General features: G+C 27.0%; 2 protein-coding genes and 1 non-coding gene across 3 annotated transcripts; 1 reads left to right on the plus strand and 2 right to left on the minus strand.

Annotated features, from left to right (window-relative positions):
- Nucleotides 1–511: 511 nt before the first annotated feature.
- LOC124943694 (ABC transporter G family member 10-like) lies at nt 512–2,308 on the minus strand. Its single transcript, XM_047484170.1, has one exon. The coding sequence runs from the start codon at nt 2,306–2,308 to the stop codon at nt 512–514; it is 1,797 nt and encodes a 598-aa protein (XP_047340126.1).
- A 6,810-nt stretch (nt 2,309–9,118) lies between these two features.
- On the plus strand, nt 9,119–12,955 carry LOC124941433 (probable protein arginine N-methyltransferase 3). The gene is made up of 7 exons (XM_047481759.1): nt 9,119–9,471; nt 9,563–10,021; nt 10,097–10,194; nt 10,512–10,590; nt 10,679–10,900; nt 10,984–11,151; nt 12,373–12,955. Exons 1-7 carry the CDS (start codon nt 9,199–9,201, stop codon nt 12,802–12,804), a joined length of 1,731 nt encoding a protein of 576 aa, XP_047337715.1. The 5' UTR covers nt 9,119–9,198; the 3' UTR covers nt 12,805–12,955.
- Nucleotides 12,956–13,431: 476 nt separating this feature from the next.
- TRNAK-UUU lies at nt 13,432–13,504 on the minus strand. Its single transcript has one exon. It is a non-coding gene; the product is annotated as a tRNA-Lys (tRNA).
- Nucleotides 13,505–13,807: the final 303 nt, after the last annotated feature.

Genomic DNA, 13,807 nt, shown 5'->3' on the forward strand with positions numbered 1-13,807 from the left:
TGAATTTAAAATTTAAAGTCTTTGTAGCCTAGTTGGTTAAAGAGTTGTACTTATTTTGTTAGGCTGCAAGTTCGAAACATACCTCTAGCATTTTTAATTTTATTTTTAACCATTTTAAATTTAAAAATGGGTCAACCCACAATCCGCCTCAAGTATCAAAATTAACCACAACTCTCGACTCGACAATCCGAACACTTTAAAAATTAAACATCATTATATATATATATATAGATGACACCGAGTTGTTTTTCTAAAAAAAATAATAATAATAATAATTCATCTACATTAAAAAAAAAATGTAAATAGTGATAATCATTAATCATTTTATTTTGTTTATAAAGTCAAAATTTAATAAATAATAAGGAACAATCATCGATACATATATTTAAATGAAATAAGCCATGCATTCCACTTGTCTTTGTATGATTTGACTTTTTTTCTGCATGAATATTGTTGACCTAAATGAAAAAAAAAATAGAAAAGATGTAAGGCTGATTTTACTTTTAAGACTTTAACATCTTGTTCTATGATTCCTATAACATAAAACCATAGCACAAAGCAACCTATACCCTATAATGAAAATTAGCATCACAACTACATTTCTCCACTTGAGTGACTCTTTCAATCCTTGTTGCATTAAAAATCCTTCTCCATTTAGTAGGCATTGTCCTAACTCTACTTGCAAGCACTTATTTTTGCCATGATCACCTCCATATTCATTGATCATCAAACATTCAAATGGGTACTTGAACAAACTCAAGTAATGCATGAAAAGCCAATACCTTGGAATATCCTCTTTCCCAATGAAATACCCCGAGAAGAGAAAGAAGGCACCCATGACACCCGCGATCATGGAATATCCGGTCACAAAGTTAGGAACTAGAGCACTGAAAAATGCGACAAAAGAATTTGACATCAAAACCACCAACCAAGCGACTAAAGAGAAATATAGGAACCCATCCACGCTTCGCCTGAGCCCCACTAACCAATAAACGGGTATCGAGTATAGAAGAGCTATTATTAGAAGGAAAGGAAGAAAAATGAGAGCATTGGAGATGACATAGGATGAAATCCTATATGCGCCTCTTGAAGTCTCCCTCGTCATGATTCTCCTCTCTTCCAAGAAGATTGGTAATGCTTCTGTGGTCGATGACAACAGAAATGTGAGGGTGAAGGCGAAGAATCCGAGTTCGTCTCGCAGCTTAAACCTATTAGGACCTCCATTGTTCATATTTGTGAATATGGTCCCAATTAAGATCCCAACTAGTAAAGCTTGTAGGATTCTCGCAGCGAATAACTCATTAGTTCTGAATATGTTTCTCGAGAATCTTTGGCTTAAAATTAACACCTCGTAGTATATGGAATTGTGATACGCGATAACATCGACATGATTCGCTCTTAGTTCACATCGTTCTTGTTTACTTTCATTAAAAAATTGTACTACTCCCTTCTCAAGATCAACAAAAGCATCAATGACTTCGATAGCAAACTCAATGGCACTAACTTGACGAGGAATACAATAACCTAGATGCTTGATCCGTTCGTTTAACATGTCCAATGAACCATGATGGATAAGGATACCCTCCGATAACAACACAAAGTGATCAAGAAGATCTAGGATTCGGAATCCCGGTTGGTGGATGGTTAAAACTATTGTTTTACCTTTGCTCTTAGCCATTGACTTGAGCAAACAAACCACATGGAGAGCCGATGATGAATCTAGTCCCGACGTTGGTTCATCAAGTAATAGAACACAAGGGTCATGAACCAAATCAACCCCAATAGACACTCGCCTCTTCTCTCCACCCGAGATTCCACGTCTCGAATCACTTCCGATTCGTACGTTAGCCACATGCTCTAACCCTAATTCCTTTATAAGCTCTGTCACTCTATCGAAAGACCTTTTTGTCCCTCCTTCGAGTCTGAGGCGGGCACTATACATAAGCGTCTCACGAACGGTGAGGAGAGGAAAAAGCGCATCATCTTGGGTCACATATCCCGAGATCTTACGAAAGTGCACACTATTCATCGGAAGTTCATTTACAAGAACATGATTAGTCGTCGGAGTGATGACTCCGGCAAGTATCTCGAGCAAAGTGGTTTTTCCGGCTCCGCTTGGACCAACAATGGCAGTTATTGCACCTGGATTTGCCTCCATGTTGACATTTCTTAAAATATATTTCTCACACTCTTTGTTTTCCTCCCAACAAGCCAACGGATCAAACTCAATGTATTTGGGACACAACAACTTGAATGATAGGTTTTGTGTTCTTATTCTATATTGCACATTCTTCATAGGCAACTCCATTTTTCTTTTCTTAATTTGGAGAAAGGAGAGAAGGAAGATAACCTAACACTACCAAACAAGTCACTCTTTATATACATGTCCATGGGAAGAAGAAGATGCCGGTCCCGGAGGGTTTATTCTCATGCATGGATTAATGAACCGGTGATGCAAGCAAGTATTAATTAAAGAAAAAAACTCCTTTTATAGCTTATTATATAGAGCACACCATTTAACGTCACACAAACATGATATTTCAATGCATAAAGTCAATAAACATACAATTAATTAACTAATCTAAATATTTTCAACCCTTGGTTTTGTCTATGTTTATAATATCACAAATAATAGAATTATATAAAATATTATGTTAAGTTTCTTTTATTTATTAAAGTATTAATAATTTAATATATTGTGTAGTTGGTATACTTTAATTTAAAAAAAAAATCATTTTTTAATAAAGGAGAAATTACAGACAATCTCAATGTTTTTTTTCTATTTTTTTTTAAACTCTAACTCAACATTATCTTATCTAATTCAACATTAATACCTTGATTCACTGTCGTTACAAATTCATCAAGAAGATTTGGTCATCTAATTATTCCTTCAAGTGGTTGGCTCAAAATGAATTTATGGAATAAAATTAAGCTATCATGTTCCTTATCTATGTTGCTTCTTCTTTTCTTTTTTTTTAGAAAAAAATGTTTTTGTTTAAATCTTACAAACCTTATATTGATGAATAAAAGGGAATATATACATGTAAAACAGTTTCATTAATATTAAAAGAAAACAAAAATAACCAATGAAAATGAAATAATAATCAGTTGGAACAATAAAGTAATTTATAACACAAGTTAGTAATCCATAACCTAGGACCAAATTATAACTCAAATGAGAACAAAGCCGGCCCGGGAAAGCCCATTGTTAGGGCTCACAACCTAATTATATTTTTTTAGTTATTATTTTTTTAATATTAATTATTTTTCATTAATCTCAATATTTTATATCAACTAAGTTACACTATTATACATCCAAAATAAATTAATTCAAAAGCTTTTAATAAGATTATATCTTAATGAGGAAATCTTGTAATGTGGAAACTGTCTTTTTTTTTTTTTACATAAAATAATCTATTAATCTTCTATTCTTATTATTTTATAAAAAAATATATGTATATATAATTAAATATTATTACTTTACTTTCATATATATATATATATATATATATATATATATATATATATATATGATAGACTAGAATATTATATTTTTAATTAATATTTATTGCTTATAACATAATTATTTTAATTCATAATTTTATGTATAAAATGATATATATTTCATATTTAAAAACAAAATACTATTTTGTAAATTTATATAGGTTAATTAAATATTTTAATATAAAAATTAAATAATATACTAACAATTATATTAAAATTTTAATTTACAAGTAAAAGAGAAAATTAATTAAATAAAATATATATAACTCAAAATAATTTAATATAATAAATAAAAATTAAAGAACTCTTAAAAATTATATAAAAAAGAATTTTAGTTTATTTTAAATAATAAAACAAAATAGTTCTTAAAAATATAAAACTAATTTTTAATAAACATGACTAAATAATTATATAAAGATAAATTATAAAAAATTATTTTAGTCCAACCAATAAAGAAGAAAAAATCACTAGAGTTAGTATATGCAATTAAGGATAAAACGTATTTTTTTTTCATTTTCTATTTTACAATTTATTATCCCAAAGTAATTACAGTTAATTATTATTATTATTTCAAAATCTTATTATTTATAATTAAAAATTATACATATTAATTAAATTATTACTTTACTTTCACATATATCATATATAGACTAGAATAATATAAAAAAAACATTATTAATAAATATTTGAAATTTAAATTAATATTATATCTTAAAATTAAAATAGTGATTTTTTAAAATTTAATCTTATTAGTAACATTTTTAATATTCATCATATAATTTATTAAAATAATATTTACTATATATTCAACTTAATTAAATTAAAATTTTCATACGATTATATTATATATTTTTATTTAATTAATAAATTATATATTTTAAATAATTTCATAACAATCAGTTTGTTACATTCTTAAAATTAATAAAATCAGTCCCTAAATTTAAATATGATCTGAACTTTTAATTAACTTTTTTTTTTGTAATTTAAAAATTAAAATAATCAATTAATCTTTAATTTTTTTGTATACACACCACCATAGCTTCTTTCATTGTGCTGTTATTAACTATTTTCTTGACCTTACATCTTTCATCTCCTGATCAGAACTCTGTCTTATTATTATTATTATTATTATTATTATTATTATTATTATTATTATTATTATTATTATTATTATTATTACATCAGAATCTTGATAATTTTAGACCTTACATATATATTAATACTTATTAGAATTATTTTTAAATATATTTTTATAAACCAAACTATTACAATAAAACCAACTAAATATTACATTGATTTTTTTTTAAGATATCAAATAAATAGTGTAGTTAGAGCAACATTTGATATATATTAAAAATTAAAAATATTTAATTTTCTAATACACTGGCACGACACTGCGTGTGTCCGGTTATAAAAAAAAAAGACAAAATCATATATAAGCAAATAATAGTTAATTCAATCCTAATTCAGTTTTTAAGCTGAACTAAACCATTTAAAAAAGATCATTATTAATTATATTAATATCAAGTTACAATTTTAATTTAGTTTAAGTCTAAACTGAATTTTGATTTTTCCAAACCTGTCAAATAAATATATAAAATAAATAAAATTAGTATGTTGCATGTTTTATCATTTTATTCAAAAATTAAGTCTTTAGTTATGATAAAATTTTTAATTATAATATATATATATATATATATATATATATATATATATTAACTTATTTAATTTTTTGGTCAAATATTTAAAAACTTTTTTTTAATTTATAAATTATTCATTTATAAAAAATAAATTTAATATTTTCAACTTAGATTTTTAGTTCTAAAAAACTTAAATTAAGTCAAATTTAAATAAGTTTAAATAGAAACCTTAAGGAAGAAGATGTTCACTCTTCGTATACATGTTTATGGAGGAAGAAGATGGTCTGAATGGTCTATTCTCATGCATGGATTACTTAATGAACTGGTGATGCAAGCAAGTATTAATTAAAGAAAAGAAAAAAAAAAACTCTTCTTCTAACTTATTATATAGAGCATACCATTTAACGTCACACAAACACCAACATGACATTTTAATGCAAAAAGTCAATAAACATACAATTAATTAACTAATCAAAATATTATTAACCCTTGGTTTTGTCTATTTGAATGATGAATTTATGTTGGAGGAATGTGTTTATAATGTAATGTATAAAATATTATGTTACTGTCTTTTATTTATTAAGGTATTTAATATATTAATATATTGTGTAGTTTTTATACTTTAATTTAAACAAGTTTATTTTTTTATGATTTGTAATTGTTACATTAGATTAATAAATGAGAAAAGGACAGGCAATCTCAATGTTTTTTTTTTTCTATAAACTCTAATTCAACCTTATTTTATCTAATTCAACATTAATATGGACAATCAATATGTCACAAATTTGTCTAAAATATCTTAAAATGAAGTTTTGGGTTGTCTAGTTGTTCCTTCAAGTGGTTTGCTCAAAATGAAAATTTATGTAATAAAATTAAGTTATCATGTTCCTTGTCTATGTTGTTTATTTTTGTTGTTGAGTAAAATGATTTTTATTTAAATATGATTGTTGGTATAAACAAACCTTATACATGTAAAACAATTTCATTAATATTAAGAGAAAATAAAAATTACCAATAAAAGTGAAATGATGATCAGTTGGAACATTAAATTAATTTCTAACAAGTTATTAAACCTAGGACCAGATTATAACTCAAACCAATAAATGAGAACAATTCCACCCAGGTAAGCCATAATTTGTTTTTTAAATATTTGTTTTCTCTCTACTCTTTCTCACTTTTTTTTATTGGTTTATTTATCAATTATCTTTAGTACAATTATTTTAATAAAAATAATTAAAACAAGTTGAAAGCCTAATCTTCAATCTTCTTCGTAGCCGACTCTAAATGAGAATATAATAGAAAAATCCAAATATGTTCAACTTTCTAGCATCAGTGCCAATCTTATAACACATCAGAAGTAATTATCATATTAATAACTTTTAATTTTCATTTTAAATAAAAAATTAAAATTTATTCTCATAAAAGACTCATTTTCTTTTTAATTTTGTCTCTAAATTTTAAAAATTATAAAAAATAAGACAACCAAAAAAGAGAAAAATTTATACAATTGTAACATATTAAGAAATTGTATAGATATTATTTTAGTGATTATTATTACTTTTAATATAATAATTTCATATACAATATACAAAGTAATTGTGACTTAATATAATATTTATATATTTTTACACTATATATTGAAAAAATAAAAAGAGGAAACTAAGATATGCACATTACACACCATTCTTATACATTACAAACCATCTACAATATGCATGCACATAGTACGTTAACAGTATAGGTTTTCTAAATAAAGTGAACCGATCTATTTATCATCAAGTCCACGTTCAATATTTACTACCGGAACCCAACTCGCTACTTCGACCCGGACCTCAACACACACCACCAAATAATCTTCAAAAGGTTCGGGAATAACAAACAACGTCCTCATTTCAATACGGGTTGGATAAGACACGACAGTCGTACCCGGAGCTATATGTAACCAGAGCTATACGTGTATGGAGGACCTGATTTATGACCTGAACCTTGGCAGAAAGTTATGGGTATCTCATTATAGCCGACCCTTTCTCCCCCAGAACGATATCTTGTCTATGATATTTTTGAATTATATCCCGAAGAGAAAAACAACATGTATTTAATTTTAATATTTTATTTTAGATTTGTGGACTTTATCAACATTTTTTTCTTGACTTTCATTTCTACATAATAGTAACATTTTCTTTTAATTTCTTTGTATTTAAGAAGATCATTGAGACTTATAGATCAACTTATTACATGAAAATAATATATATATATATATATTTTTTTTTAAATCGAAAAAATAAGATATTAAGAGAAATAATTGTATTTAGAGCACAGTGTTTAAAATTATTTTTATAACCATTTATAAATATATAAACTGAAATATGTTAAAAGTTAGTTTATTATAAAATTTTTTTAAAACATTTGATAAATATTTTAAAATTTAAAAATGTTTAATTTTATAATACATTGACGGACACAACGTGTCATATGTTGTGTCATGTATGTGCTAAAATAAAATAATAATTAAATAAAAAAATCAAAATGCTAAACTAAACAATTTAAATAAGACAACTTTAATTATCTTAATATCAAGTTGGTTATTTTAATTTAGTTTAAATCTAAACTAATTTTGTTTAGATTTTTCAAACTTGTCAAAAAAAATACATAAAATAAATAAAATTAGTATTTTGCATGTTGATCATTTTCTTTATAAATTAAGTATTTAGTTACATAAAAAAAATTAATATATATTTATTTAATTTGTTTATATAAATGTTTTAAAACTTTTTTTTATTTTATTTAATTTTTAAAAATATAAATTAAATATTTCCAACTTAGATTTTGTATATTTTTAAAAAAATTAAATCAGGATTTTGAACCTTAAACATACCCTAATATAGTTGAGATCAAATCAGTTTAAATTGAAATAATGCTAACTCAACCAAGAGAGTTGATATGCTTGTTGATTATTGATTTGGTCTTTGATTCTATGTTATCTTTTTTTTATGATTTTTCTTTATGATTAATTTGTGACAAATGTTGTTGTGCTTTATCTCACGATAATTACAATCTTGTTGATTGAGTGAATTTAAAAAATATAAAAAAAAAGTATTATCCATTCATATATATATATATATATATTCAACTGGTTATTTGAGAAAAAAAAAAGAGATGTGAGATAGCATATCTAGATTATGATTGTTATTTTAGTCAGCAAGTTAGTGATTGTTTGACTATAATTATTTGAATTTTAATTATTTTTTAAGAATAGATTGATATTGTTATTTTTTTATGTTTAAATAATATTTTACAATAAATAATTAATAAGGTAACAACAATGGGAGGAGGAATACATTACCATCACCGTTTTATTCTACTTCGGATATTTAATTTTACTAAAATCTCAGTACCCGTAAAAAAAATCGTTCTTATCCAAACAATTCAAATAAAAAACTATAGAAGAGATAAAATTGTCAATATGTCAATTAATTTATCTATTTCAACTTTATAAAATAATAATATTAATAATATTTGGCTAGTGTTACCATTTATATAAATTCTTTCCAATATCTATTATTTTTTCTTCATTCATTTTCTTCCACTTCATTCTAAATAAATATTTCAAAATAATTATTAAACTAAATCATCTTTTTATTAAATTTTATGTATTTTTTATTACTTAAATAAAATATTAAATGTAGAATAAAAATAAATTTAATATGCTAGTAACAATATTTGAGTAGTATAGATCCTCCATTTTTAATAATTCAAATGTTTAAAGATAATTTGTCAAAGTACATATACATAAATAATTCACAAATACAACTATAAATATGTAAAATTATAATTTATTTTGAAAGTTTAATTATAGACAAATAATATTATATATTTTTAATAATATATATTTGTTAATAAAAATGCTCAATATTTATATTAAAAAATCAGAAACATAGTTAAGGGTTTTTCCACTAACCTAGAGTCAAAACATTTTCTTTCTTCCATCTTCTCTATCAGCCGACTGCACGAAGCAAATTCAATCAATTTCTCACTTTTTATTCCGACGATTCTAATGGCAAGCAACCATTCGGACAGTGACGAGAATGATATAGAAATTGAAGAAGATGATGAAGGGCAGCACTGGAACAGCGACTGGGAAACATACGACGATGGTGTTGCTGCTCCAGATATGCTCTGTCTTTTTTGTGAAAACAAGTACATTTCAAGCGACGTTCTCTTTAATCATTTGATTACCGCCCACGAGTTTAATTTTCATGAATACACTAGAGGTCTGGGTTTGGATTTCTATAGCTGCTTCAAGTTTATTAACTATGTCAGGTCTACGGTAAGAATTCATTTTTCATCTTTCAGTGATTTTGTATTTGAAAAAATAATTGGTGACCAAGTGGGTTTACTATTTCATTATTGGTTATCAGATTGCAGATATCAGAAGTTGGACTAGTGAGGATAAAAATCTCAACTTTAAAAGAATGAAAGATCTAATTGATAACTTGCCTGAAAGATCAATTGTCAAAGGAAGTAACTTTCCATGGGATGATGATAAGTATTTAACTCCATTCATGAATGATGATTCCCTATTGTATAACTTTGAACAAAATCTTGATGATGGTGAAATTGAGGATGATGTAAAGAATTTAAGTGCCTTAGAGAAAATCTGCATAGAAGATGGTATAGATATAGGATTGGATCTTGTGGAGAAGCCAATAAATTCTATTGTGGAGAAAACAAATGGTAATTCATCCGGTGGAAGCTCTAATGGCGAGAATTTAAGAAGATCTTTTAAGATACCAGCAAGTGAGATAAAGATAGTTGACAAGAACTATTTTGGTTCTTACAGTTCATTTGGGATTCACAGGGAGATGTTAAGTGATAAGGTAATTGACTGTTTGATTGTTCTAATAATGTAAATGGTGCTCAATAGTTTTTAAACTGTATTTCTGGCTATTCAGGTGAGAACAGATGCTTATGAACAGGCTATCTGCAAAAATCCTTCTCTTCTAGAGGGTGCAGTTGTTCTTGATGTAGGGTGTGGGACAGGCATACTTAGGTAAGCAAGTTTTATCCATGATAGTTATCATATATTTGCAATTACGTAGTAAGAATGATGAAATTGAAACTTACATAATCTTATACATTCATTTCCATTTCCAATTTCTTATTTAAGTGATAAAACAGACTAAGGATTTATTTAGTTTCCAAATGTTTATGCTTGTAGAAACGGATACAGATACAAAAACCAAAAAAATAAGTGTTTTGAAATGGGTCTATAATGTGATTACTCACGCAGCCCTTGTTATTTTAAATTCTATAATCCTATCAACTGAAATGGCCCTCTAGAAGATGGCTAATCTTTTATTTTTCCAGTTTCTTTGCTGCAAAAGCAGGAGCTTCAAATGTTACCGCAGTTGATGGAAGTGAGAAAATGGCAGCTGTTGCAACTCAGGTGACCTGTCATGGTTTCGATAAACAAATAGATATCTTCCAGCACTTTCATCTTCTAACAACCTTATTTCTTACATTTTTAACTGCAGATTGCAAAGGATAATGGATATAGTGGAAAGGTTAGGGTTCTCCATAGCATGATTGAAGCTCTGGAACATTCTCAAGCTATACAGCCGCAAAGTATTGATGTGATAGTTAGTGAATGGATGGGATATTGCCTACTTTACGAGTCAATGCTTAGCTCTGTCCTCTTTGCACGTGATAAATGGCTCAAGCCTGGAGGTGCCATTCTCCCTGATACTGCTACCATGGTAAGTTTCTTATAATTTCTTACAATCACATTGAAAAATGATATTCGTATGATATATTTTGAATTCTTGTTCCTTTTTTCCAGTTTGCTGCTGGATTTGGTAGAGGCTGTACTAGTCTTCCATTTTGGGAAAATGTGTATGGTCTCAATATGTCTTCCGTTGGCAAAGAACTAGTTGAAGAAGCTTCCCATTTTCCAATAGTTGATGTTGTTGACAGCCGTGATATCGTGACTAATACTGCAGTTCTTCAGGTTAGATATTTTTTGGGTCATATTATATCTTTTTGATAATACATTGGAGATGAAACAAGTATGAAAATTACCTTCTACAAGTTCAAGAAATTGTTTTATCAAGTTGTCTAATTCGCCGATTTGGAAACTAGTTTATAGTCGCAATCTCATTGAAAAATCGTCAAAGTTAAAATTGAAAGTATTTGTTTTTTTCAGTTAGTATAAGATTTCTTTTAATCATGATTAGAACTTTTGGATATTAATTTTGTGGCATTATTTGTTAAACAATTATTTTCTTGATCATGATCCAAGTTATAGTGTATTTTTTTTTATTTGGTTATAGAGATTTTTTTCTCAATCGTGGTCATATTTGTTTTTTGGATCATTGTGATTTTGACAAAATTTGTAGATTTTTAGATCAGGATCAACATAAAAAAATTAGTAAGAAAGCCCAATGTAATTACTAAAGCCAATGTTGATAGTTTTTAAGGAATTTTATTTTGGAAAGATCAGCGTTGATAGTTTAGGAACTAGCCCTTATGTTTTAGTAGAGTCTTCCTATTGAAAAGAAAATGAAGATGCCTATGATCAAGAGAAATGGTAGAAAGACAAGTAGGTGCACTGAATCTCGTGGTGTTCCTACAAATAAGTCTAGCACTTTCAATTGAATTTATGAAATTAGAATTTGAGTTCATTAATATTTTACTGCTACTTAGTATAGACAATAGGTCTGAAAAAGTGTCGAAAAATATTTAATTACTCTCTTGATACATAATACATCCCCTACCAAAAAAGCTCATGTCGAATTGAAAGTCTGTTTCTAGGATATATAAATAAAGTCAAAATTGATGACTTAAATTCGCTGTTTTTATTTGTGCCTTGAATCAAGTATATTTGACACTAAAATAGTACTTGTTAAACTTAGGGATTGTCTATTATCACTCATCAACTTCTATTTTTGAATTCCACATAAATTTACATGCACTAGAAATTGCAATCTCGTAGTTTAATAATGAGAGAAAAAAACTCTTCAATTATATTTTTGATGGTTTTTGTTTGGATTTCTTTTGTTTTTTATTCCAAAGTTATGAGACAATCTGTCCTAGTTGATCCTGATTCGACATTAGATTTTATTCGCGTTGATTGTGGCTCATTATTTTAAAGTTTTATTTAGAACTTGATGTTCCCTTCAACCATAAGCAACCTGATGCGATTTCGCTATTTATTTCTTATGTTTTACAGGACTTTGACCTCGTATCTATGACAGTTGAAGAAATGGATTTCACTTCAACAATTGAACTGGAAGCAAAGGAAGAGAATTTAGATGGAAAATGCTATGGCATAGTTGTTTGGTTTGATACAGGTTTCACCGATAGATTCTGCAAAGAAACTCCAACTGTTTTATCAACATCTCCATACATTCAAAAGACTCACTGGTCTCAAACCATCTTGACCTTCCGTGAGCCAATCACATTGGGCTCGGGAAAGGTAAAGAATATGGAAGAATCAGTAATAGTCGGAAGCGATGCTTGTCCAGCTTCTAAAATTCGTTCACGAATTAGTATTGTTCGGGGTGGTGCACATCGTAGTATTGATATTTCATTGGAGAATGTGGCAATAAGCCACGATGGTCGAAAAAGGACTTTGCCAGTGCAAATGTTTGCTTTAGATTAGCTGGTTTTGAATGTTTGCATTAAGTTTTAGCTATTTTTAGTGGATTTTGTTGGTTGGATAGTCTTGGGATATTTTTTTATGCTTTTGGGAAACAGTTATTTTGTTGTATTTCCATTGGAAAATTGTTATAACATTGTTTTCTTTAATTTTATTTAATATATTAATGATTTTCTTACAATTCTGCTAAATAAATAGATGGTTGTGATATTTTTGACAAAGATAATAAAAGTAGTTATGATGTTTGTTTTTAACCTATGATTTTTGTCAAACTAGTTTATGTTTGTTTGTACCTGATTATTATATATGTATATTGTTATTTAAATGGAACTTTATTTTGAATGTTTTACCCTAGATTAGACAGTTTTTGGGATGTTTTAAAAACAAAAATTTGAGAAAAACAGACTATGTTTAATGTTATTACTATTTTGTCAAAATTATGAACCTTGAAACTAAAATTTGGATTCAAAACCCCAAGAATAACTTAGAAAACCATCTTATATTATATTAAAAAAATCTTAAACATATCCAGAATTAGAATGCCTTTGTTTTTTTTCATACCTGTTAGAGTTAAAGAAGAACAAGATGTAACCTTAAAATACTTCGAAAACCGAAAAAAAAAAAAAATGTCGCCGTCTGTGGGAATCGAACCCACGACCACGTGGTTAAAAGCCACGCGCTCTACCAGCTGAGCTAAGACGGCTTGTGATTTTATTTATATAATTTAAAGTAATAGTAAAGTCTAATTACAAATAATTCTTTAATAGGACTTGTTCAATATATATATATATAAAAACAAATGGTAATATAAATCAATTTTGGGATTTTCCATTTTTTTTTCAATTTAAGCAGTAACAAATTAAGTGAGGGGACAACTCTAATGCATGACAAAAACATGAGAAATTTCACTTATGTAGTACATGCATATATTTAAATTTATTTAAAATAAAACAAGAAAATATTGTACTCAAATGTTTGACAATAAAGGAAACTCTCAATGTTGAAC

Source organism: Impatiens glandulifera, chromosome 6, assembly GCF_907164915.1.
Source record: "Impatiens glandulifera chromosome 6, dImpGla2.1, whole genome shotgun sequence".
In the NCBI taxonomy this organism is placed as follows: Eukaryota; Viridiplantae; Streptophyta; class Magnoliopsida; order Ericales; family Balsaminaceae; genus Impatiens; species Impatiens glandulifera.

What these genes read in the sequence shown, in the direction of transcription:
- LOC124941433 (XM_047481759.1), top strand. Translation starts at nt 9,199, where the DNA reads ATGGCAAGCAACCATTCGGACAGTGACGAGAATGATATAGAAATTGAA. An exon ending in TCCCTGATACTGCTACCATG is followed by an intron (nt 10,901 to 10,983) that starts GTAAGTTTCTTA and finishes CCTTTTTTCCAG; the next exon opens with TTTGCTGCTGGATTTGGTAG. An exon ending in CTAATACTGCAGTTCTTCAG is followed by an intron (nt 11,152 to 12,372) that starts GTTAGATATTTT and finishes TATGTTTTACAG; the next exon opens with GACTTTGACCTCGTATCTAT.
- LOC124943694 (XM_047484170.1), bottom strand. Translation starts at nt 2,308, where the DNA reads ATGGAGTTGCCTATGAAGAATGTGCAATATAGAATAAGAACACAAAAC.